General features: G+C 41.2%; 1 protein-coding gene and 1 pseudogene across 1 annotated transcript; one reads left to right on the top strand and one right to left on the bottom strand.

The window, feature by feature from the left end:
• Positions 1 to 3,321: 3,321 nt before the first annotated feature.
• Positions 3,322 to 9,761, bottom strand: LOC101353845 (zinc finger protein 699-like). Its single transcript, XM_023738644.1, has 3 exons — positions 8,526 to 9,761; positions 7,251 to 7,401; positions 3,322 to 5,305 (listed from the first exon to the last, which is right to left on the bottom strand). The coding sequence occupies exons 1-3, from the start codon at positions 8,557 to 8,559 to the stop codon at positions 3,742 to 3,744; spliced, it is 1,749 nt and encodes a 582-aa protein (XP_023594412.1). The 5' UTR covers positions 8,560 to 9,761; the 3' UTR covers positions 3,322 to 3,741.
• A 15,798-nt stretch (positions 9,762 to 25,559) lies between these two features.
• The window catches only part of LOC101353587 (serine/threonine-protein kinase MARK2 pseudogene), a 4,135-nt pseudogene continuing 3,926 nt past the window's right edge, over positions 25,560 to 25,768 (top strand).

The following is a 25,768-nucleotide window of genomic DNA, read 5'->3' as shown; positions in this document are numbered from 1 at the left end:
TTCAGACATTAGATGCTGATCGGATTTGTCATAGTCAAACATTTTTCCTACTCTGTAGGTTGTCTTTTGACTCTTTTGGTGAAGTCTTTCAATGAGCGTGTTTGATTTTTCAGAGCTCCCATTTATCTAGTCTCTCTTCTGCTGCTTTTGCATTGTTACTTATGGTTCGTATTGTGTTTATGCCATGTATTAGGGCTCCTAGCACTGTCTCCATTTTTTATTCCATGATCTTTATCATTTTCAATTTTGTATTTGTCTTTAATCAAATTTTGAGTTAGTTTTTGTGCATGATGAGAGGTATGGGTATTTTTTGTTTTTCGCAGATGGATATGCAGTTATTCAAGGCTGTGACATCTTTCTCCCACACAGCAGCTGGGGAGTTCCTACCATTGACCTTTCGGTTAGCAGCTGAGTGCTTTAACCACCGTGCCACCAGGGTTCCTTCAGAGACTAGGCCCCATAAAATACTTGTCCACAAACAAAAGGGCTTTAAAGGGTAATTGTATCACTCATATTAAACATTTGAACCATATCTTTAAAACTGAAAGTTTTCCATCTACATGCAAAAGGAAAAACTAGAGTTTAAGGGGTTTGGTTCTTTTGTTCACCACTTGATGAGCACTGCCTAATAAGGTACTATTAGGTGAACTATCAGGATATTTACACATGGTTATTAGCCAAGGAAGAAGGCCCAGTGGTGTAGTGGTTAAGCACTCTGCTGCTCACTGAAAGGTCAGTGGTTAGAACCCACCTAAAGCTACAGGAGAAAAGACCTGGAGATCCGATCCTGTAAAGATTACAGCCTAGGAAACCCTATGGTGCAGTTCTACTATGTCCTATTATGGTCACAGAGCTGGAATGGACTCAGTAGCACACAGCACTGATCAAGGACATTGAGACAGAAGTGCCCACCAGCCCTCATGAGCTCTACTGCACACATGCACAGTTTTTGCCAATATCTCTGCCTTCGCCTCCTCTATACTATGAACTGAGAGACTGATGTCCAGTATATATTAAGTGGGAAAAAGTACATTTATGTGAAGAAAACATTGTAAATAACCAAAATATGTTCACGTATGTATGTATTCTGGGAGAGGGATCTTTCTTAGAAACACTGAAAAGTTACACAGGAAAACGAAATGGTTAGGAACTGGCAATGATATTAACAGAACACAGGTAATATAGGAGGAAGTCAGCCTACCGTTTTCATAGTCTTCAGTTTTGAATCATGTGGAAGTTTTATATGTTAAAGGAATAATTCAAACTGAAAGCAAACCTTAAAATTAAATGTAAACAGAAGTAAAATAACATTAAACTGCCACTGCTCATTTGCGAGTTTGACATACTGTGGTGGCTGGCATGTTGCTGATGCAGGAATCTATACCACCGGTATTTCAAATACCAGCAGGGTCACCCATGGTGGACAGGCATCAGTGGAGCTTACCAACTTCAAGAGCCTAGGAAGAAAGACCTGGCAATCTACTTTAGAAAATCAGTAAATGAAAACTATAGATCACAACAGAACACTGATATAGTGCTGAAAGATGAGCTCCATGGGGTGGAAGGCACTACTCAAACATTACCAGTGACCATGAAGATGGTGCAGAACTGGGCAACATTTTCTTCTGTTATGTAGGTGATCAAGGAGCCCTGAAAGCACAATAGTTTAGCACTTGGCTACTAACCAAATGGTTGACAGTTCAAACCCACCCAGCAGCTCCATGGGAGAAAGCGTGCCAAACCGCTTCTGAAAAAATTACAGCCAAGAAAACCCTATGGGGCAATTCCACTAGTAACATGGAGTTGCTAAGAATTGGAATCGACTCCACAGCACACAACATAAATAAGGTCACCATGAGCTGGAGTCACCTCGATGGCAGCAAATAATAAAAAAATGATCAAATAACCATGTACAAGAGTTTGTGCTGAAGCCAATGTTTAAGCACAGTAATCTTGTGTTAATATCCTCAATGTAAATGTAAAACCAGTAAGTACAAAATCGAAGGTGAAAAACTCAGCACTTCACAAAATAAGTTGTTTAGTCAGTTCTATTAGTATTATAACATTGAAACTTTTTGAATATTATTAGGAACCAAAGTTTTTATTAAGAGGGAAAAGAGATTCAAATATAACAGAAAGTGACAAGATTTACCCATTTACATTTATTCCATGAATGTTCCTTTTTTCAGCCTAATAAATCAGCCGTGAGCAAACATTTCTGAAAACCAATAGATCTCTTGCTTAAAACCCATCTTCCTGCTGTATTTTTGCTTTCCACCTTCAAATTAGTAAGTTTCCAGTGTCCCATGACACTCAGAACTCATTAAAAAACCTCTTGCCTCACTTTACCCTTTAGGGTTGAACTCAGACTTATCCTGAGGTCTCTTTCCTATCGCAACAGGCTAAATAAAGTCTAGTTTACCTACTTAACATTGTCCGGCACCATTTCTTAAACTTGAATATATATATATATAGACACACATATATACTTACACATGTATACACATATATAACCTTAAATTTAGAATAAACTTTAATTTTTATTAATTTAAATATAATAAACGATTCAATTATTGGAAAAGTACACTTGGAGTAACTTGGGATTGTGAACCTACTTTTCAACAATAAAATTTATCAAACCTGCTGCTTCTAGATTCTGGAAGATGGAGTAAAAAAGGGAAATGTAAAACGTCTCATAAAGAAATTTATATTGATTATTTTGTTTATAATTTTACCTTGACAATAAATGGACATATTGGAGTAAGATTTTTATTAAAACTCTCGCATTTACATTTCTAATGTCTAATATGGCTATTAAAATACTTTAAATTACGTCTTTGACATGCATTACATTTCTATTAGAAGACTCAACGTCTATGTTACAAAAAATACAGAAGACAAACTAATAAAATCTTAATAAAAAAACAAATACAGTAAAACCTGAGAGCTGGAATGCGATGCAAGTGCCATTTTACCAGGTCTTGCATATTTCCACTTTTGATTGGGTGCTTACCACTTTTTTTTGCTCTCTATTAAGAATCCTACATAATAAAGAACACGTGCTTCTTTGACAAGTTTTTGACTTCCACAGGTTTCAGCTGTCACAGATTTGACTGTATCAGGATGCTGAACGTTTTAACATTTTACAAGACAAGCATGAGAATATTCTGTGTAATACATGAAAAAGACCTAGAAATAAAAAGCCAACATGGAAATATGGTTTGGATCCTAACTTCAAAAAACCCGACAACCATAATACATATTTTATGGACAACTGGAGAAATTTTCATTTGTTGTGAGAGACAATGAGGATCTGGGTTGTTCTGGTAGGAAACTGACCTTATTTGTAGGAGCATAAAGGGTGAAGTGAATGTCTGCAATTAAGTATCGGTTGTTTCATCATAATAATTCATATACATGGAAAAACTGCTTACATTTATAAAGCCTAAGCCATGAATTTTTATGATTACTGAGGTTTCAGGAATCACAACGGAATTTCCCACATTCTATATATAAAAAATGTTTCTCTCCAGGGTGATATTTTACGTATTCATCGAGGGATAAGAAGCAACTAAATGCTTTTCCACATTCCTTACATTCATAAAGTCTCTCCCACTGTGCGGTTACTTATGTTCAGCAAGCACTGAAGACTAAAGGCTTTCCCACATACTTACTGAAGGCCTCTCTCCACTGTGAACTCGTGTCTAGTGATGGTTGATGACTGACGAAAGGCTTTCTGTATTACTTACATTCAGAAGACCTCTCACCACTGTGAGTTCTTACATGTGTAGTGAGTAGTGATGACCGACTAAAGGCTTTGCTACATTCCTTACATTCATAAGGCCGCTCACCACTGTGAGTTCTCGTATGAGCAGTGAGGTGTGAGGACTGACGAAAGGTTTTGCCACATTCCGTACACTTATAAGGTCTCTCTCCACTGTGAGTTTTAATATGTGCAGTGAGGTGTGATGACTCACGAAAGGCTTTGCCACATTCCTTACATTCATAAGGCCTCTCACCACTGTGAGTTCTTATATGTGAAGTGAGGTATGAGGACCGACGAAAGGCTTTGCCACAGTCCTGACATTCGAAAGGTCTCTCTCCACTGTGAGTGCTCATATGTCTGGTGAGGTTTGAGGACAAACTAAAGGCTTTGCTACATTCCTTACACTCATAAGGTCTCTCTCCACAGTGAGTTTTCAAATGTACAGTGAGGTTTGAGGAGCGACTAAAGGCTTTGCCACATTCCTTGCATTCATAAGGCCTCTCACCACTGTGAGTTCTTATATGTACAGTGTGGCTTGAATAGTAACAGAAGGTTTTGCCACATTCCATACATTTATAAGGTCTCTCTCCACAGTGAGTTCTCATATGTTCAGTGAGGTTTAAAGAGCGACTATAGGCTTTGCCACATTCCTTACATTCATAAGGCCTCTCACCACTGTGAGTTCTTATATGTAAAGTAAGGTGTGAGGACTGACTAAAGGCTTTGCCACATTCCTTACATTCATAAGGTCTCTCTGCATTGTGAGTTTTCATATGTCTGGTGAGGTATGAGGACCGATGGAAGGCTTTGCCACATTCCTTACATTCATAAGACCTCTCACCGTGAGTTCTTATATGTGAAGCGAGGTGTGAGGACCGATGAAAGGTTTTGCCACATTGCTTACATTCATTAGGTCTCTCTGAATTGTGAGTTCTCGTATGTCTGGTGAGGTGTGAGGACCAGTGAAAGGCTTTGCCACATTCCTTACATTCATAAGGTCTCTCTCCACTGTGAGTTCTCATATGTCTGGTGAGGTTTGAGGACAAACTAAAGGCTTTGCTACATTCCTTACATTCATAAGGTCTCTCACCACTGTGAGTTCTCATATGTATAGTGAGGTATGAGGAGTAACTATAGGCTTTGCCACATTCCTTACATACATAAATCCTCTCTCCACCACGAATTCTCTTATGTATAGTGAGGTCTGAAGAATGGCAAAAATCTTTGCCACATTGCTTACATTCATAGGATTTCTCTCCAGTAAGAGTTCCCACAGCAGTGCTCAGGTAAGAGGGACTACAGGCTTCTCCACATTGCTTACACTGATAGGCACTGCATCCAGTGTGAGACTTCGTATGATGCTTAAGTGTTGAATGGTTCATCAAGGATTTTCCAGACTCAAGGCATTCAGAAGGATATGCTTCCATAGGAGTCCTTTTCAGCAAAGAAAGATTTGGAATCTGGCTGAAAATCTGATTGTCTTCATTATTTTCACAGAGGTTCTCTAACAAATGCCTTCCGTTAAAAATAGGCAGCATGCTGTTGGATACAAATTTGTTACCATTTCACCATTACCATACATATTGAACATGTATTTTTTTGCTCTGAACTGTCTCATGTTTCATAGATTAAATCATCTAGCTAGCAGAAATGCTACCTTTACATTGTTTATAAAATATGGTGCTCTAACAATTGTATTTAAGCAGAATGTTTCAAATATTAAATATCTCACTTGCATTTATGAAAACATTGTCCTGTTGAAATTCTGTGAACACACATTAGAACAGGTTTTATATACACATAACTGGATGGCACAAGTTGCTACTGTCATACATGTGTCGCTGTGTGTATATGTATAATCGTTCTTCTTGTTAAGTACTGTTGACTCCAGCTTAGTGACCCCGTGTGACCAAAAGGCTGGTGCTTCAAACCCACCCAGAGGCATTGCCAATAGTCGGAATAGACAAAACGCCAACAGGTTTGAGATGCGCGCACACACACACAGACATCCCTACTCCTTACTTATCAACTATCTCATTATATGACATTTTGCATTTGTGACCATAGAAAAAATCTACTATCCGATTATTCTGTACATTAATGAGAAGGGTATCACAGTGGCCTCAGAGAACATGGGAAGCACTACCCCCCACCCTCCGGTCCCTCCTGCTGACAGGGTCACATCTAGCTCCTGGACAGGACCGGGCTCCTCTGTGGCTACAGCCTCTAGGTAGATGCACAGGCAGTGCTCATCCAGCAGGCACCTCTTCTGGGTTCCTATCTCGTATACAACCTGAGGCCCTGCAACTCAAAATTGCTGTGGGGTGGAAAGGTAGGAAATAAAGTGCAGTGGAGAGGGTGTTTGGAGGAACAGCTTGCGAATTTAATGACACCCCAAAGTGAGGTGAACTGCGCCTGAAGACTCCACCTCAGTGGGGCTGGTTGCATAGCCAGGCTCACAGCGCCCTTGCAAAAGCCCCGAGCCTTGGTTACTTGTCAGGCCTGGAGAGAATAGGCTCTGGGATCTGGAATGCAGGGCTTGTAGGGGTGGGACCAGAGCCCCGGAGGCAGTAGTACAAAGGGATCTCTGACCCAGCACAAGAGGAAAGTGAAGTGGTTAAGCTGTGGGCCCTCAAGTCACACAGCCAGGCTTTATCCATCTTTGTCTCCTCCAAGCGTTCTTTCTCATAGAGGAATAACTCATAAATAACTCATCACAGTAATGAGTACATTAGTAAATCGTAGCTGGTATTATCTCTATGATCATATTTTCTAAATAAAAAAAAACTGGACAAATGGATGGTCTGAAAACAGAAAGAAAAAATCGTTCATTTTCACATACAATTTTCGCAAAACTATGATCTTTTGAACCTAATGATGTCAAAACGTAAGGTGCGTGTGTGTACACATGCATGCATGCATACAAACATGCAAACGTACATATATATATATATATGCAAAAAGACCCAGGAACTCTGCTGGTGCAGTGGTTAAGCACTTAGCTACTAACCGAAAGGTCGGCAGTTTGAATCCACCAGCGGCTACACGGAAGAAAGATGCGGTAATCACCTTCCTTAAAGATTACAGCCTTGGAAACCCTATGCAGCAGTTGTACACTATCCTATAGAGTCAGTATGAGTCAGAACAGACTCAACAATGGATTTCTATTTATATAGTGTGTGTACATGCATATGTATGTGTGGGTGTGTATACCTGTTGTTGTTAAGTGCTGCTGAGTTAATTCCAGTTCACAGTGACCCCATATGACAGAGTTTTCTTGGCTGTAATTATTATGGAAGCAGACTGCCAGGTGTTTCTCCCAGAGCCCGTGGATAGGTTTCAATCGCCAATCTATTGGTTAGAGACCGAGTGCTTAACCATTTGTCCCACCTGGGCTCCTTAGGTATATAAATATTTTAATGTCATTATACCTTCTTAAGATTCTCCCTGAAGCACCGCTGTCTCTTGTGTAAATGACACTCACCTCACATGTGTTTTCTGGTGGTTATCCTGACCTTCAGTGCCATGCAATTCGTGGATCTCTCCTATCATCGAGGACCAGGTGTCATTTTTCATGAATCGTACTATTATATTTTCAGTGGATAGCTTTCCTCCATCAATAAGGTTTTGAGAGGCTGACCCAATGATTTAAGGTGAGGTTCACAACATGAAACGAAAAGGAGAGAAAATACTCAGAAGGAAAAGGTAGGTGTGAACAACGAAAGCTTCTGACGCATTTTGCTGTTTTCATACTTTGGCAATGTTGAGAAAGCCATTTACTAGGAAATGCTTCCATGAAGATTGAAAGTGATGGTGACATAAATAGGGTGTAATTAGAAGAGCAAAGTAGAAAAGTATTGGACACAATGCACATGGAACATTAGAAGAGGAAATTGGGAAAGTCTCCATGAACCATATGTGTTAGGGCTGATGAAAGTCAGGAAAGGAAGCTCAGGTATCTGTGAAGCACATACTCCTAAACCAAAAAGAGAGTGTTTCTAATTGATTTTTTGAAATCTCATTCCCTCCATGCAAGCCCAGTCTTTCAAACGATTCTTGCCTCCTGGTGCCCCTGACACAGAGGTCCTGCATAAGTGCTATTTGCATTCTCCTCAGGTCTTCTTCTTTCTTCTCTGGGGGAACAAAGGGGTGTAACCAACGTGGTATTCATGGAGAAAGGCATACTATTAGGGAAGACAGGGAGGAGCAATGAACATTTCCCTGACACTGAGCCAATATTTTGGTCCTCAGGGTCTCTGTTGATTGGCAGGTGTGAATTCACTTGTAGCAAAATAATGTCAAATTTGTAATAAAGTAAGACTCTTTGCATGGTCCAAAAACATTCTCTCTGTGCACCAAAGAAACCCTAAGTCAACACTCACATTTACCACATTTAAAGAGCCTTAAGGCTTTTAACCACAATCGAAATGAGAAGTGAGTTTAATGCACAGACCTCTGTATTCATGGGAAACCAAGATATGCAAGTTCCAGAGAGAAAATGACCATACTTGTCTTATTTAACAATGTTTTCCCATTCCTCGGCCCACAGAGTGGAATAACTTTGATGGCAATGACATATCACAAAAAAATTTTAAAAAATCAAACAGTGAAGACCTATGGCTGCTAACCAAAAGGTCGGAGTTTAAATCCACCAGGCATTCCTTGGAAACCCTATGGGGCAGTTCTACTCTATCCTGTAAGTCGCTATGAGTGGGAATCGACTCGACGGTAATGGATTAGGGATTTTTTTTATCCATACCTACTGAGGCCAGGCTTCTGAAGATTTCCATCATCACATCTCTGTAGAGTTGCCTCTGAGAAAGATCCAGCAATGCCCACTCTTCCTGAGTAAAGTCCACAGCCACATCCTCAACAGCCACTGAGTCCTAAAAATTTCCACATATTCTGCTTCAGTAAGGTACCATGTACTCCAATGTGTGTGAAAGGAATGGTGAGGCTGAGAGTCCTGAGGAACTGACATTTCATGAGGATGAGACAAAGGTTTTGTGTTCTATTAAGGTCTACTCTAGGGTTCAGCCATCAGCCTCATCCCATCACTATCTACATTTGCTTTCTCACAGACTGCAGCCTGTCTCAGACTTAACAAAACTTACAACACAATCAACTTCTCTCTCCACAGTATGACTGTGACAAACTGTAGTCTCATTCCTCTCTACCGTTATGTTCTAGAACAGTCAGAACAAATAGCATCAACTGGAAAAATGCTCTACAGTGAAAGCCCTATTTCCACATTCAGATCATCTTTTCCTTGTGAAAAAAAACTCACCTCCTTCACAGGACCCAGCAGAATATCTAACAAAACATGAAACACAGGTGAAAGCAGGATTAAATGTTAACGACTGGGAAACACGGCAGGACTGGTTAGTTTTTCCTTTTGCCCCTCATGAGCCCGGGGGGGCCCAGTGGCCTGCAGAAAGGGGCAACCCAACCCAAGGCCCTGAGCTTGTCATATTTTCTTAAAGAAATCCAGGTGATCAGGGGCTGACAGGACTATCTGTTGAAATTATTATTTTGAGCAACTGCAAATTTTTACACGTCTCTCACCTACTTCTCAATAAGTCTACAGGAGCACTGTCATGCACTCTATTCCTTCATGGAGACAGACAAGGGTATTGCAAAGGTAAATGGAGATCAGCTGAGAGACAGGAAACAAGAGAATCTAGAAATCATCACAATTTTCAAACTCTGAGACCCAAAGCTACTGTACAGCAATTATGAGTGACTCTCCCTTCAACACACACCCAGACACCCGGACACACAGTAATGTCATAAGATGACAAAGAGCCCAATCTTTGAAGAATCAGAATAGCATGCCCTTGTGTTTGCTGACCATGAGTAAGAGATTAAGATCCACATTTTCTAGTAAGTTCAATGATGTGCAGAGGATTTAGCTGTTACACTACTTGTGCATCCTAGAAAACAGACTTACACACCAACACTGTGGACACCCCACTCCAAGGTTTTCTCACATTTGCAGCCCTTGGAAAGTACACAAGCATGACCACTTGAACTCTGACCACTGGCATCATCTAGGCTGCAGGACTGGCCTCTGTGAGATAGTATCAACCCTTTAGCTGCTCACATGTAGTGAGGATACAAAAGGCAGCTACACTGCACTTCTGATGTTACAATTTTGCTGAACAGCTTACAACTGTAGAACAGATAGCCTACGGGGTGTAGTGAGGTGTCAAGGTCACGCCTAATCAATCCTGGTATGATAGTGTCACAGCAATCTTTCATCCAGTGCCACATTCAAAACACTCTTCCACTGCAGTGCAGCAGGTTACGATTTTAAAGCCATCAAAATCCCTAACTTCCATTCCTACAACATATTCATGATAAAATGTTGCATTCATGGAGCAACCACAATATTTGAAGGGATTTGCAAAAAGCTTGCAGCACACTAGTTCATTATTCCTCATGCCTCTCCTAAGGAAATATTGCTTCAAATGAGTTCTAGCATGGAAAGTTACAATTAATCACTTGCTCAATGTTAACCAAATGGTATGCTGCTGAGCCAGGCTCAGAAAGCAGGCCAATATGCCGAAGCCTAAATTCCTGACAACTACATTTCTGTGCATATGCCTACAGTTTTCTCGTTATTCTGGCTGTTAATCCTCAATTACATGGATGATCTAGAGCCTACAAGATAGTGGAGACAGGAGACAAAGGTAATACCCTATGCAGTTCATACAACCTGGATCTCCTTCTCCTGGCAAAGCCCAGTATCCCAGGCTGAGACTACTTCCCTTCAGGCCCTTTGTAGTAATGGTGCAGCAGAAGCCGTATCTGTCCTCCAATAACTTCACAAGGGGGAATGAGAATCAAGAACACCCCAAGGCTGATTCCTATGAGGCAGAGGTCAGACATGCCTCCTCTCTCCGCCATCTTTACCAATTCTGATACCAACCATCCCTCCCAGAGCATTCTCTACTTTTCTGAGTTTGGTAATTCATTGAAATGGCCACACAGAACTCACAGAAGATACTCATGATTATGGGGTTTATTAGGGAAATAACTGGTTACAATTCAGACTCAGGAAGGCTCAGGAAACAGTTCTTCCATCATGACAGTCTCCTCTCAGCAGTGCCCGCCAGCCTGCCTCTCTCTGGCCCCTTGTCCTCTGCCCTGGTCAGGCAAGCGTTACAAAGCTCTTTTAGTTCTTCCAGTAAGTGCCCTGAGCTACCCGTCTGCCAGAAAGCCTAGGCCTGAAGGCAGTCAGCTCTAGCTTTCTGGGTCAGCAAACCTAAGGTGGCCAGAGGCACCCTACTCTGCCTGGAAGCCTCCTGCCCGGAGGCACTCAGCTATCTCGCTCTGTGGGCTAGCAAGCCCAACATGCAATCTCTTGGTGGTCTCCTGCCAGTCTATTGATTTTGCCTCTGCTGTTGTCATTCGTCTGCTGCTGCTTCTCGCCATCTTACCGTCTTTGGTGTTACTCTTTCTGTCTCCTGAGTCTAGGAGAGTCTCATCACAGGGATCCCAGGTCTAAAGGACACGCTCCACTCCTGCTTCTGCTTCTTTGGTGGTGGTGAGATCCTCTCTTTGTACCTCTGGTATGACTCATTTTAAGCATAGCAGGATGGCAAAGCTGACCAATCCCGTCATTAAGGTTCCATATACCTTATTAGCATGGCCTACCCAATCATCTGGTTCGAGTTACAAAGATTATGGCTAGAAGGGCCATATTAAGTAATTCAGTGCACTGCACCATTACATCTGGCTCTGTCATTTATTAAAACTAGGTAATATTGACAAAGCCTATTTCACACAGGCAAAGCAGATACAGCACTGAACAAACCAGAAATATCCAGATACACATGGATTGTACTTCTTCAGGAGTGGGGAGTAAATAAACGAAATATAATGCCAAGTTCCCTGGGTGGCACATGATAGTAAGCATTTGCTAGTCAAGAGGCTGGTGGTTCAAAGCCACCCAGAGGTTCCTTGGAAGACAGGTCTGGCAATATGCTCTGACAGACCAGAGCCTTGAAAATCCTATGGAGCTCTGCACACATGGGGTCGTCATGAGTCAGAATTAACTCCAAAGCAACTGTTACAGATGAAATTGTGTCTCCAAAAAATGTGTGTCAACTTGGCTAGGCCATGATTCCTAATATTCTGTGGCTGTCCTCCATTTTGTGATCTGATGTAATTACTTGTGTGTTGTAAATTCTAACCCCTAAGATGTTAACGATAGGATTAGAGACAGTTACCTTAATGAAGCAAGATGAAATCTACAGGATTAAGTTGTATCTTCAATCTCTTTTGAGATATAAAAGAAGCGAGCTGGGGGGCGGTGGGGGGACCTCCTGCCACCAAGCAAGAACTAGGAGCGGAGCACCTCCTTTGGACCCAGGGTACCTAGACTGATAAGCCCCTAGACCAGGATAAGACTGATGACAAGGACCTTCCCCCAGAGTCCACAAAGACAGAAAGCCTTCCCCTGGAGCTTGTGCCCTCAATTCAGAACTTCTAGCCTCCAAAACTGTGAAAGAATAAACTTGTTTGTTAAAGCCACCCACTTGTATTTCTGTTATAGCAACACTACATAACAAAGGGAGCAACTAACAATATAATGTCGTGAGGTGGTAAGTTCTATGAAAAATGCAGCACGGTCAGGGAATAAAGACTAAGAGAAGCATACTTATCTTTAGAGAATTAGTGCAGGGAAAAGCAAAATAATCATTTAAGGAAACACAACCTAGTGAAACCTGGCTTGGTAAGGAAACATAAATACATTTTTAATTCTAAAAGGTTGGAAATACTCTGTGATGACTTTGCAAACACTCATATATATTTCACATGCTCATCGACTTCAACAGCTTCCACTGTAGCAGTATAGCAGTGAAAGAGTGCCACTGACCTTCATGGGTTGGAAAGGGAAGATACACTGGTTATTCACAAAATGAAAAGATCATTAGCAAAAGGTAAACTGGGGATCTGGAAGAATAAAAGCAGCATGAATAAACACTATCAAGAAAGTAAAAGAAAACAGACAATAGTAATGATACAAAACACAAATGAAGACTTTCAGGTTTTGGTCTGGTAAGACCTTGGAAGTCATCACTCCCATCTTCAAGAAAAAACCTGAACACATGAAACCAAGGGTTTGAGGTCATAGGAAAAGGACTGCCCCCAAAATTGGAGGCATATATAGGCACATACAGAAAATCATTTCAGAGTAGAAGCCCAGGAGCAGAGTGCCTACGTGTCTCTCCAGTTTTGGGGGCAATCATTTGTCCTGAGACCTCAAAAGCCTAAATGACTGAATTCCCTGAAAACAATAATCAGAGCTAAGACTTCCAAGATGCAAAGGAATTACCGAAGAGACAGATGAGAATAGACTGTTCCAGGAAAAGAAAATGCCAGAGCACAGGCCAGCAGATAGGAGTGTGCCTGGTATGGTTCAGGGAGACCCAAACCACAGCAGGACCAGAGCAGGGTGAGATGTTGGAGAGTAACAGTAGAGGAACTTGGAGTGACTGCAGCCAGTGGGCATATCGTGCTGTGGGAACGTGGTGGCTTCTGAAAAGACTATGGCTTCTCATCTGAGTGAAATGCAGAGCAATTTTACACCTTTGATCAGAGACAGAAAATGATATGACAGCTTTTAAAAATTTAAAGAACCTGTGTGCGGGGGCAAATGTAAAAGCTGGGAGGTATGTTAGAGGGTTCTGGCCATAATCAGATAAGAAATGATGACAATGGGCATATACAAAAATGTACACTAAAGAATATACGTGCTAAAAACGTCAACAATTTTCTAGCAAAAGTAGGTAAAAAACAAGGACATCCATTATGTCATTCCTATTCAATGTTATCCTAGAGGTTGTAGCCAAAAAAGAAAAAGAAAAATGGTAAACAACTATGAATGTTAACAAGAAAAGACACCCTAATCTATATTTTCAGGCTAACTGTATATTTTGAACCACCAACAATGGTACAGATGACTATAGTGCTAAGAATATTCAGATTACAAAATAAATATCAAGGTAAGGAGTATTTTAAATATTTCATTTATACATGCTAGCAACAAGCAGTTGAGATTAATTTTAAAAAGACTCATATATTTTTATTCAGGGTAAAATGTATTAAAAAGGAATATAGTTAATAACAGATCCTAATGAAAAAAATTATAAAACATTATTAAACGACACACAAATAGACTGAAATAAACAAAAAGATAGTGCACACTCTTAGACAACTGTTCTCCACAAACAGATCATTATTTCCAATGCACTTCCATAAAATTCCACCCAATTTTACATTTTTGGACCTCACAAAAATTCTTCAAAAATGAATATGTAATTGTAAATCTCCACAAATACCCAAGACATTCCAAGCCATAAGGCCTGGGCTTGTCCACATATCATACATGTAACTGTACTTACATACATTTATTTTACAAATAGAACTATATTTGAAAGAATGATATCATTATAGGAATACATAATAGACCAACAAAAACAAATAAATAAACCTCCCAGAAAAGGCCCATCAAGATCTATAGAAAGTGGACACAGCAAGCTCTGTAGGGCAGTGGGAGGAAGCACTCACAATTTAATATGTGGGGGAGAATCAACTAACTGGAGTCCCTGGGTTGTGTAAACGATTAAGTGCTCAGATACTAAGAAAAGGCTGGAGGTTTAAGGAAAGGTCTGGTGGTCTACTTCCCATATATTAGCCAATGAAAATCCTATGGAGTGCAGCTCTACTCTGCAACACATGGGGTTGCCATAAGTCAGAATCAAGTAGAAAGAGAACGTTGGGTTTTCATCAAATAATTAACTGGAATAGTCAATTCCTATGTACTCCATATGCAAAAATCAATTCCAGGAAAATCAGCTTTAATTATGAAAATGTAAAATTATAACACTTTCAGAAGTTACAAGCAAGTGATCTTATGACATCAGAACAAAGAAAAAAATCTTAAGAAAATTAAGACATAAGGGAAAAGACTGACAAATTCAACCATATTAAAATTTACAACAATTCATCAAAGGGCAGCAAAAATGAGTGAGCAGGTAAGTTACATACTAGGGGGAAAATTTCCAAAGTTTATTTAAAAAAAACCAAAATCACTCATTGCCATTGAGTCGATTCCAACTCATAGCAACCCTATAGGATACAGTAGAAATGCCCCATACGGTTTCCAAGGAGCGGATGGTGGATTCCAACTGCTAACCTTTTGGTTGGCAGCTGAGCTCTTAACCACTGTGTCACCCTAAAAAGTCACAGATATAAGTTAACAGTGGGAAATATGCACAGTCTTTTCAGTAGTGAAGTAGTGTAACGTACTTGAACTGTAAAGTAAGATATCGTTTTAGACACCGATTATAAGAGCAAAGATTACTTCATTAGATAAAACAAACAAAATAAACATTGCCGTTGAGTCGACTCCAACTCATAGTGACACTACAGGACAGACCAGAGTAGAACTGCCACATAGGGTTTCCAAGGAGTGGCTGGTAGTTTCAAACTTCTGACCTGTTGGCTACCAGTAGAGTTCTTAACCACTGTGCCACCAGGGCTCCAATAAGCAGACAAAAAATAAGATACACACACATATTTTGTGGGAGGAAAGATCTGTAAAATACGTTGGCTTTTTCAGTAAATCTGAACTTGGCTATGATAGACAACTCAGAGATTTCCGCTCACTAGAGAATGACTGTGCAAGAGCACTTAAGAGTTTGAAAAGAGAATAAGAGCTGCAATATTCACAAGAGCAAGAGTTACACGTGAACCACACGAGTCCTGTAAGCTCTACAATGGGTAAGTAAATTCTGGCCCATTCATACAATGGTAGCTTGCATACATACCAAGATGGATAGACTAAGACTTATAGACACCGGGATATATTAAACTCAGAAGCATTCTGAGGAACACAAGTCATAGAAGACATTATGGATTAAGACTTGGGTGTCACATTTAGCGATACTTCTTTAGATGTAACCAAACATCCCGAGGGATTGGTTTCCTGGGTTTCAAGGATTAGGGCCATAGTGTTGTGGGACATCTTGGTCAACTGGCATAATCTAGTTCACAAAGTTTATGTTCTATATCCTAGTTTGGTGAGAGGTGTCTAGGGTCTTAAAAGCTTGTGAATAGCCATCTAAGACACAACCATTGTTCTCTACTCCTCAGCAGCATAAGAGAGAGAAGGAAACCAAAGACTCAAAGAAGAAATTACAGGACAAACAGTTGACATGAATCACAGCCTCATTTACCGAGACCAGAAGAACTAGATGAAATAGTACTTAGCTACCACTACCGACCATTCTGATCAGTTACAATAGATAGACCCTGTTAGAATGGGAGAAAAATGTGGAACAGAATCTCAAATATGTAAAAAAAAAATAATAATAATAAACAACAAAAATAAAACAGACTTACTGGACAGGCTGAGATGATTCTCCAGTATTGTCCTGAGATACTCTTTAAACCTTGAACTGAAACAAGCCCCTGAGGTCACCTTTTAGCTAAATAATACACTGGCTCACATAATAAAGAGTTTCACTTGTGAGTACTGTGCTCCATTAAAAACTCAGCTATATGAGAACAAATCGTCAACAATGATTTTAAAGCAAAGATAAGAATGTAAGGGGCAGGGAAACTAGACTGATGGAAAGGGAACAACCAGAACAAAAATATTGAGAATGTTCACAAATTGGGAAGAATGTAACCAACATCACTGAACAACTTGTGTAGAAATCACTGAATGGGAACCCAAACTGCTGTGTAAAGCTTCATTTAAAAAAACAATATTATTTTTTAAAAAAAAGACTTAAGAGTCAAAGCAATAACAGACATAACTGTAATAATCATAAACTGCTCAGATGCAGATAGCAATAGTCTCCAGGCAGGAGGTAGATGACATCAGGGTGAGACACACTGGGAGGCCATAAAAATGACAAGGCCTATTTATTGTCAGAGATTTAGATTCCTATTAAACTACACAACAAACACTTTATGCATTGTTCTTGTTTATGACATAGTTGACAATAAAAGCTTAAAGCAATGACTTAAAATATGAAAGAAATGTAATTTTCATGTAATAATTTTACAAAGTCATGAGAAAACTCCTTCATTTTCATTTGTCTTAGTTCACAAGGGCTTAAATGTCTCAACGTTTGATATACGGATCTTAGAAATTTGTATTTATATTCACTAGAGCAAGCTTCCAAAGAGTAAAAGGCTGGACACAAACAGGTGTCCATTCGTAGCCATATGGTCAAAAACAATAAAGGTCAACTGTATACAGTATTATGGAGTTTTATAAGAAATTAGATTTAAGCTAACTACTGTTATAAAAACTGCAGGAAAACGTGGTAACGAAAAACCAAGTGAAAACTCTGCTGGCTTTTGTGTAAAAAAGTAGAAGTAACGTGTTTTACTTTTGAATTTTTACTCTTACCATCAATTAAAATAGGCATTCCTCTGTGTTTGAGAAGTTTATATCCGTTAAATTGAAAAATTGTCAGTAGAAACACAAACTGATACAGAAATTTTCTTCCCATGGAAACTGTAAACCCAAGAAGTTAAATACGCCACCTCATATGTTGAACTTACCTAGGAAAAAAGAATTTTAGATTCCCATTCAAGACTGTGGCGAGCAGTTGAAAATTACAGGGACTCACTACCAGCTCTAGGCAGAGATGGGTGGGAGGACAAAGACTCAGACTGGGGAAACATGCTTCCCACACACCAGAAAGCCTCAAAAAAAGAGCATCCCTCCAAAAAGGATGGATCTGGAGACCCCACACATGATCCAGCTGGACTCACTGTCCTCCGTCTCATTGGTGAGTTCATGAGGAGCAAGACCCACCCGGGACCCCATTAACAGTCAGGGCCTTCAGCTACCAACTCTCTCCCCGTTTTCCACCACATCACACAGTGTGACAGGGGAGCTGCAGTTATAGAACTGCACAGAAGAGGCCCCAGTGCCTCGGGGAAGCCAAGAACACTGTGTGCAGGGATGGGACAAGGATGGCTCTGGAGGATCTGGGGCTCGGGCTCCTCAGCCAGAGCTGCTCCACCTTCAGACTCTGCTCAGGAGGTTCTGTCATTCAACAAAGAGAACCAAGGCCCAGGATGGGGATGTTAATGCCCTGTAATGCATTAGAATTACAGAAGGAAGGTGGCCCCAGGCATCCAGGGCTTGAAAATCCACATATGTGTAAAGATCCAGTGACAGCAGAGCAGGGCCTCAGGATGCCTCCTATGGCTCAGTCCCTTGGTCTCATCTGCCACCTTTTTACCTCACAGAGAAACCTCAAGGTCCAGAGCACACAGTCTCCATATCTAGCCTCACCCATTGGAGTAACAGTTCCCCAGTATTCTGTAGTACGCACCATTTCCTGGCTCCAGCTTCTGGAAGTCTAAGTGAATGTGCTCCCTAAGCCCAAGAAGCCACTTCAGGAAAAGGGATGGCAGGGGAAGCAGAGCTACTAGGAAGTTTGGAGGCAAATGAATGACGTTTGGTCCACACACCAGTCAGAGCAGTAAAAATCCTTATTTCTGATTGCATGGATGTGCAAGGTTGCCTTTGGTCCCCAGCTGCCTAGGCTGGACTATCTCTCCCTGCACCACACCTGGGACCTGAAACAGAAGGAGACAATGGTGAGTAAGGAGAAAGTGACAGGTTCTTGGTCTTCACCTCTTTCCCTTGACAGGGCTTCCCCCCAAGCTCAAGGCCATGCTCCACTCTGAGGGCGTTTGCACCTAAGGCAGATCCTGCTCCAGCCTTCCAGAGCACACACTTGCCTTCTTCATGCAGCTCCACAGGCCTCTTCCTCTTCCCACAATGTCACAGAAAGAGGGGCTTCCTCATCTCAGAGCTCAAGAGGCATCCAGGCCTGCCCAGGCTGGAACACGTGAACCTGCCTTACTCCATGGTGTCAGGAGTCCAAACTTAGGTTAAGGATTCACCTATAAAGTTAAGGGTTCACCTCTGGAGAACAACTCACACGCTTTGATATCAACATTAGTGAATTTTTAGGAGAAGATATTTTTCAAGTTCAAGTCAATGAACTCATCATGCATCACTGATTTATAATTCTGTGCAGTTGAAACTCTTCTGTTGTGCTTTTTTTAAAACTTTAATTTCATTTATACCATAGTAATACGTGATCAGTATTTTTCCTGTTGATTTTGCAACTAACAGTTCTTTTTCCTCCCTGAGTTTTTAATTTTTTTTTCCTTCACTCTCTATCCATGACATCACCAGTCTTTCCAGAAATCTGGAAACATTCTCTTTCAACCTTACAATAATCGACCAACCAATAAATCAGAAAATCATTCCGTTTTCTCTAAGGAGCAGTCCCCCACATCTGTTCCCGTTTCTTTCCTTCCCTCCACCCCATCCAGCTGACACCTACTGTTTCATTTCTTGGTCTCTGTGTAGATGTTTTCTTTCTCTCTTCGCTCTCACATGATCTGTATACCAGTGGCTGTTCTTTAAGCATTACCCATTTTGTTACTAATTTCACTAACAGCATTCTCCGGTTTTAACTTACATCCTATTTCTGTAATAGTTATTTGCAACATAAACTGGGAGTTTCTTTGATATAGAGAAGCTCAAGCCCAATCCAAGATAAAAATCTACATTTTCACAAGACCCCTGGGGTATCCTCATCCAAACACTCACTGCTCTGAAGCCTGTAACTGAAGAAAAGAACATTCTATCATGGATGCCCTGTCCCAGCCTGCCCATCAGCCCTGTCCACGACACCCCACCCCTCGGCTGGCTTTAGTGGTCCAGCCAGGCCCTGCTCGCCTCTCCCAGCCTCTGGTCTGTCCGAGGCTTATCATCTAAGGTAGACGCCACCCCAGTGACCCCAGAAAAGCAAAACAAGTATGACTATCATTTTGTCTCCTCCTATAACAAGAAGTCCAGACGTTACAGTGCAGGATGTGACAGGCGCTCTGTAATCAGTGACCCAGGCTCCTCCTTCCTGCCTGCTCTGCCTCCATCACCACACCCCCGCATTCTCACTGTGGTAGCTGGTTGCTGTATGAGAAGAAGTAAGACTGCAAGATGACAGAAAACACTATTTTCTCCTTCTTAGGTTTGCACTGTTTACATGGGAAAGAATGAGAACCAATGACTTTGTCTATGTTATTGCTAAGTTGTGTGTCAAATAGCCACCCTTATTATAATGGAGAAGCCTGATGGTGCAAAGGCTAAAGTGCTCGGCTGCTAACCAGAAAGTCAGTGGTTTCCACCCACCAGCTGCTCCCCTGGAGAAAGATGTGGCAGTTTACTTACATAAAGATTTACAGCATTGGAAACCCTATGTGGCAGTTCTACTCTGTCATATAGGGTCGCTGTGAGTTGCAATTGACTCCAAGGCAGTGGGATTATGATGGAAAATGGGGACATTGATTGTTCAGAGGTAGAATTCGTGACCCTCACACGGAAAACCCGCCTTCAATTCTAGGCCAATACACCTCATGTGCAGCCACCACCCATCTGTCAGTGGAGACTTGCATGTTGCTATGATGCTGAGCAGGTTTCAGGGGAACCTCCAGTCTAAGACAAACTAGGAAGAAAGGCTTGGTGATTTACTTCCAATTTTTTTCAAATGGTCAAGGGACTTAAAAAGACATTTCTCCAACGAAGATCACCAAATGCCCAACAAGCCTATGAAAAGATGCTCAGGGTCACGTAGGCACTAGGAAATGAAAATCAAAACCACATGAGATACCACTTCACACCTACTAGGATGGCTACATCAGAAACTAGAAAAGAACAAGGATTGGTGAGGATATAGAAAAACTGGAATCCTCATGCACTGTGGCTGAGAATGTAAAATCACACAATCTCTGTGGAAAACAGTTTGGCAGTTCCTCAAAAGTTAAACAGTAAATTACCATATGACCCAGACATTCCACTACTAAATTGGCAGTTTGAACCGAATCAAAGTATGTGAAAGCACGGATTAAAAAAAATCCTTATATACCAATGTTCATTACAACATTGTTCACACTAACCAAAGAAAGGTGGTAACAACTCAAGTGTCCATCAAGAGATGAATGGATTAAAAAATAATAATAACATGGAAATTTTGTTCATGCTTCAGCATGGATGAACCCTGAAAACATTATGCTAAGTGAAATCAGTGAGACACAATAGGACAAATATATAAAATACATGAAATAAGCAGAAGAGGGAAAAGCATAGAGACTGAACTTTGTTAGTGGCTACCAGGGACTCAGGGAGGAGGGAACTGGGAGTTACAACTTAAGGGGTGCTGACTTTGTTTGGAATGATGAAAAACTTTTGGAATCTGATGGTGGAGATGGCAGCATAACACTGTTAATTATTTCATGTCACTGAACTGCACACTTAAGAATGGTGAAAATGGCAAAATTTTATTATCTATTTTAAAACAATATTTTTGTGGTTTTTTTTTTAAAGAGCCACTGACCTGTTCCTTCTAAACTCTTAGGGATCATTTTAAAGGTGCAGACCTCTAAGCAGTCTTCTATGAACTACTAAACCAATAGCACAGGGGAGTAACCAAGACACTGGATGTCTGAAATGCTGGGCACAGGTTTTATGCACACTTAAGTTCTGGAACCACCATCAGCTCAGGGCAGATCATTAGAAGAGAAAAGTCAAAATCCAGATGTTATACTATGAAGCACTTCTGTTCTGAATCAACAAGGCTTCAAAGATTCCCATAAGGAAGGGAAGGGAAACTCAGTCTAGAAAGGCAGGGGCTCTCAAGAGACTCACAATGGAAAATGCAAAAGCCATGCCAGGGCAGGTCCTGACTTCTACCTCACCCAGGCAGACCAGGTTTCTGTAGTTCATCAACATTATGCCCCTTTACAAAGTCCTTTCAGCAGGACACAAGCACACACACTCCTGGGACAAATCCTGGTATATCAATGGTAGCTAACATGAAACACACATTTCTCCAAGGGTCCACAGTGTAGTGGTGGTGAGGGGGAGGGTTCTTATTTTCACACAATATGAGGGGAGGCAAGAGGCATATCAATCAGTTTTGATTGAGATAAGAGTATGGCTAGGTCCATACAAGATAATTTTCAGCAAGTTATATATCCCTAACTTTAATCTATGATCAAAGCATAAGGACAAAAGTTTATCCGTTGGTACCAGAGACTCAGGGAAGGAGAGAATGGGGAGTTATTGCTTAAGGGGTACTGAAGATATGAGATCCACTGTGGATGTTACATTTGTGTGGGTGACCAAGAAAATATACAAATGAACAAACAATTCAACAAGTGGTTTTCTTTAACCAAGTGATAGATACTACGTTCTATCAACAAAGTTACGTATAATTTCTCAGATGAACCAGAGCAAAAATTCATTCCAAAACAGATCAAAGAGTCAATAAGAGGCTTTAAAGAAAGGTTAGGATCTAACCTTGTAATCTTAACAGAAATGATCTGTTCTCTCTTGACAGAGAAACAAAACTATGTCACAGACTCTAACTTGCCTTGGGTCAAACATCTTAATAAATGGCAGAAAGTAGGTGCTTGGGTTCTAGAACTGAACCCAAAGAATCAAAAAGGCAAGTAAAATATCCACCACTGAAAGGACATTGGCTGAGAGTTTCCTAACTGAGAAAACTTGAAACAAGTTAAAAGCCAACAACAAAGAATTAGTTTAAAGGTAATTATATTCGCACACACATATGCATATATACAATTAGCTACTATTTTTACACTATTAAAATCATGTTGTTGTCGTTAGGTGCAGTCAAGTTGATTTTGACTCCTAGCAACCCCATATGACAGAGTAGAACTGCCCCATAAGGTTTCCTATGCTGTAATCTTCAGGGAAGAGATTGCCAGGTCTTTCTCCCACAGAGCAGCTAGGTGGGTTAAATCGCCAAACTTTCGGTTAGCAGCTGAGCTCTTAACCATCCCACCACCAGGGCTCCTTATTAACATGATAGTCTAACAATATTTAAGGCCATGGGAAAAACATGTAAAACTAATTAATGAAATGATAAAATGTCTTTAAAAGAAACCTACAGTGCACACACACCAACAGTATAGTTAACCAAATTGAGAGCAATTGTCTTTAAATGATGAATTTTCTGGATGGATTTTCATTATCATTTTCTATTCATGTTTTTTCAGTATTTTAGTACAATGGACGTATTTAAATTCTACTTCTGTAGTAAAGAATTAGATCTCACCTAAAGAGAACTCTATGGCAGCTGGGTGGCACAAACAATTAAATGCTCAACTACTAGCCAGAAGGTTGTCGGTTCAAACCCACCCAGAGCCACCACAGAAGACAGGCCTGGCGATCTGCTTACAAAAGGTCACAGCCTTGAAAACCCTATGGAGCAGTTCTACTCTGCACACAAGGGGTCACCATGAGGCAGAATGGACTCAATGGCAACTAACAACAATCTCAAAGAGAGTCCTGGCCTTTGTCCTGGCTCCTGGGAGGTAACCTCTAAACCACTGGAATTTCCAGAGTGATAGGACTGCCTTTGTGATTCGTGGTGGGCCCCTTGGTCCTCACCTGATAGTTTCTACTAAAGAGGTAACACAGAGTGGAAGCTGGTGAGGCCAGAAAGACCCACCATGGGATTAGAGAGCTGGGGCTTGTGTTAATATTAGGTTAACATGAAGAGGTAAATGAGAGCCCACTGCAGGAGGAAACACAGAGCCACCCAGAGGGGGTCACCTGGAGGGACCACCTGTGTGGAAATTAGGTGGGGGTTTCCTTTGTTAACAACGTTACAGTTTAATATTCAACACCCAAAACAAAGAAATGACTGTCATTCACAGGGCCTAAAGGTAAGCATACTTGAAGGCCAAACACAGATTCACAGGAGTCCTGAAGAAGGTGAGAATCACAGAGAGCATGAATAGACCTGGGCTCAGTCTTTAATAGAGTACAAGGGGCGGAGCACACTTTATTTCCTGAGCTTAGCGACCACTGGTTAATTTACAAGAGTAATGGTTAAGAGTTCAGCTACTAACCAAAAGGTCACCAGTTCAAATCCACCTTATGCGGCAGTTCTACTCTTTAACACATAGGATTGCCATAAAACGGAATTAACTTGATGACAACTAACAAAAGAGAAAATTAAACATGAAAAAAGGATATTCATGTCTATGTATGTACATAAAAATATATGTTGGAAACGTTTCTAAATAGAAACATTCAAATTCAAAGAAAAATTGGTTAATCATGAAGCTTGAAGGGAAAAATTAAAACCAATTCCCATTGAAATCACCATGTCTACAATGCAATAAAATGTAAGCATACTGAAGATTTAGTAGTATATGTAAATTAATGAATAAGGAGCCCTGGTGGCACAGGTTAAACCCTCAGCTGCTAAAGGAAAGGTTGGTGGTTTCAACCCAAGACCTGGTGATCTTCTCCCATAAAGATTTCAGCCTAGAAAACCCTATGAGGCAGCTCTACCCTGTCCCATAGTATCACTACCAGTCAGATTCAACTGGAGGGCACCTAACAACACATTAGTGAATACAAATTAAAACTTTATCAAAGCCACTTGGAAACACTGATTGACCATTCATTAAACACGATCATGTTTTGAGTCATAAAGAAAATGTCAGCTAATTACAAATTAAGACGGTATCTTATGGTATTTAAAAATTCTACTACTGGATATTCTGTTGTCTTCAACTAGAAATAAAGCCGTGAAACAAGCTCAAAAAAAAAAGACAGAGATATTAGGTAGGCCACAGTTCTTGCACAGTGACATCAAAATGAAAGTAAACAAAAACCAGATAATGGAAGCAAAACTAAACACATCAAAAAGCAAAAGATAGTTTCTATACTTAGAATCTGATTACAGGAGAAATTTTTATAACCTATGTGACAACTGGTAAACAACCAATCTAGAGTCACTGTCACCATGAAGACTCAAAGTACTCAAAACCAGGAAATATGGTCAAAGCACACTGTTGAATGAAAGCTATCTTTACAAACCTAATATTAAAAAACAAAGAAATAAAGAAAATACCGATTGCCCTACGTTGACTGGACTTCTGACAATTCCATGTGTTACAGCACAGAACTGCTCCATAGGGTTTTCTCGGCTATAATCTTTACAAAAGCACTGACTTCTCTTCCCCAGAGCCACCGGGTGGATTTAAACCATCTTTTTCTAGGTGAGTAAAAAACAAACAAACAAAAAAACCCGTTGCCATCAAGTCGATTCTGATTCATAGCGACTCTACAGGACACAGCAAAACTGCCCCATAAGGTTTCCAAGGAGCCCCAGGTGAACTCGAACTGCCGACATTTTGGTTAGCAGCCACAGCTCTTCACCACTATAGGTTTGTGCACCTGCGCACACCGTTTGAGCCACCCAAGGACCTTCAAAAAAAACACGGGGAGGGGGATAAATAAACCGGTTGTTCAAATCTGTAAACCTAGAGAGGGAAAATGGAAACCTAAATTTCATATTAAAAATTAAGTAAATATCAACAGAACTTTAAAGAAATGATAAGCTTCAGGAATGAGAGGAAGAAACAGATCATTTGACTGAAAATGGCGAAATGACCCAAACTTTCTGACTCGCGTCCTGGGGCCGTGGGGCGCGGCCGGCGCCGCCCTGCGAGCCCAGGCGACAGGGCGGGGGACGCAGACAAGCCCCCGCGGGGCCTTTCGGGGCGCGAGGTGGGGAGGGGTCGGTGGGGGGCTCCGACAGGGAAGGGGGCGCGCGGGTCCCCGGGCCGGAGGCGGGAAGGCCGGACGGACCCGCTCGGAGCTGCTCTAACAGGAAACGGACGCGGATCCGGGACGATGGCGGGGCGGGTGCAGGGACGTGAATGTCCGCAGGGACCCCCGGACCCCGAGCGGGGAGGACGCGGAGGTGAAAGAGACGCGAAGCGCGGGTTTGAAATAGAAAGACTACACCCACTCACCCTCCTGAGACCGTCGCTCCGAGCCAGCCTCTCCGTGTCGACAGGAAATGGCGCGGGAGCCTGAGCAGCGCAAGGGCGGGGCGGGGC

This window comes from Trichechus manatus, unplaced genomic scaffold (genome assembly GCF_000243295.1).
Source record: "Trichechus manatus latirostris isolate Lorelei unplaced genomic scaffold, TriManLat1.0 scaffold00120, whole genome shotgun sequence".
NCBI classification, from domain to species: domain Eukaryota; kingdom Metazoa; phylum Chordata; class Mammalia; order Sirenia; family Trichechidae; genus Trichechus; species Trichechus manatus.
The sequence above is the reverse complement of the archived record's forward strand: the minus strand, read 5'-3'. Positions and strand labels throughout refer to the sequence as shown.

What these genes read in the sequence shown, in the direction of transcription:
- LOC101353845 (XM_023738644.1), bottom strand. Translation starts at nt 8,559, where the DNA reads ATGATGGAAATCTTCAGAAGCCTGGCCTCAGTAG. An exon ending in CAGAAGCCTGGCCTCAGTAG is followed by an intron (nt 7,402 to 8,525) that starts GTATGGATAAAA and finishes TCATTGGGTCAG; the next exon opens with CCTCTCAAAACCTTATTGAT. An exon ending in CACCAGAAAACACATGTGAG is followed by an intron (nt 5,306 to 7,250) that starts GTGAGTGTCATT and finishes TGTATCCAACAG; the next exon opens with CATGCTGCCTATTTTTAACG.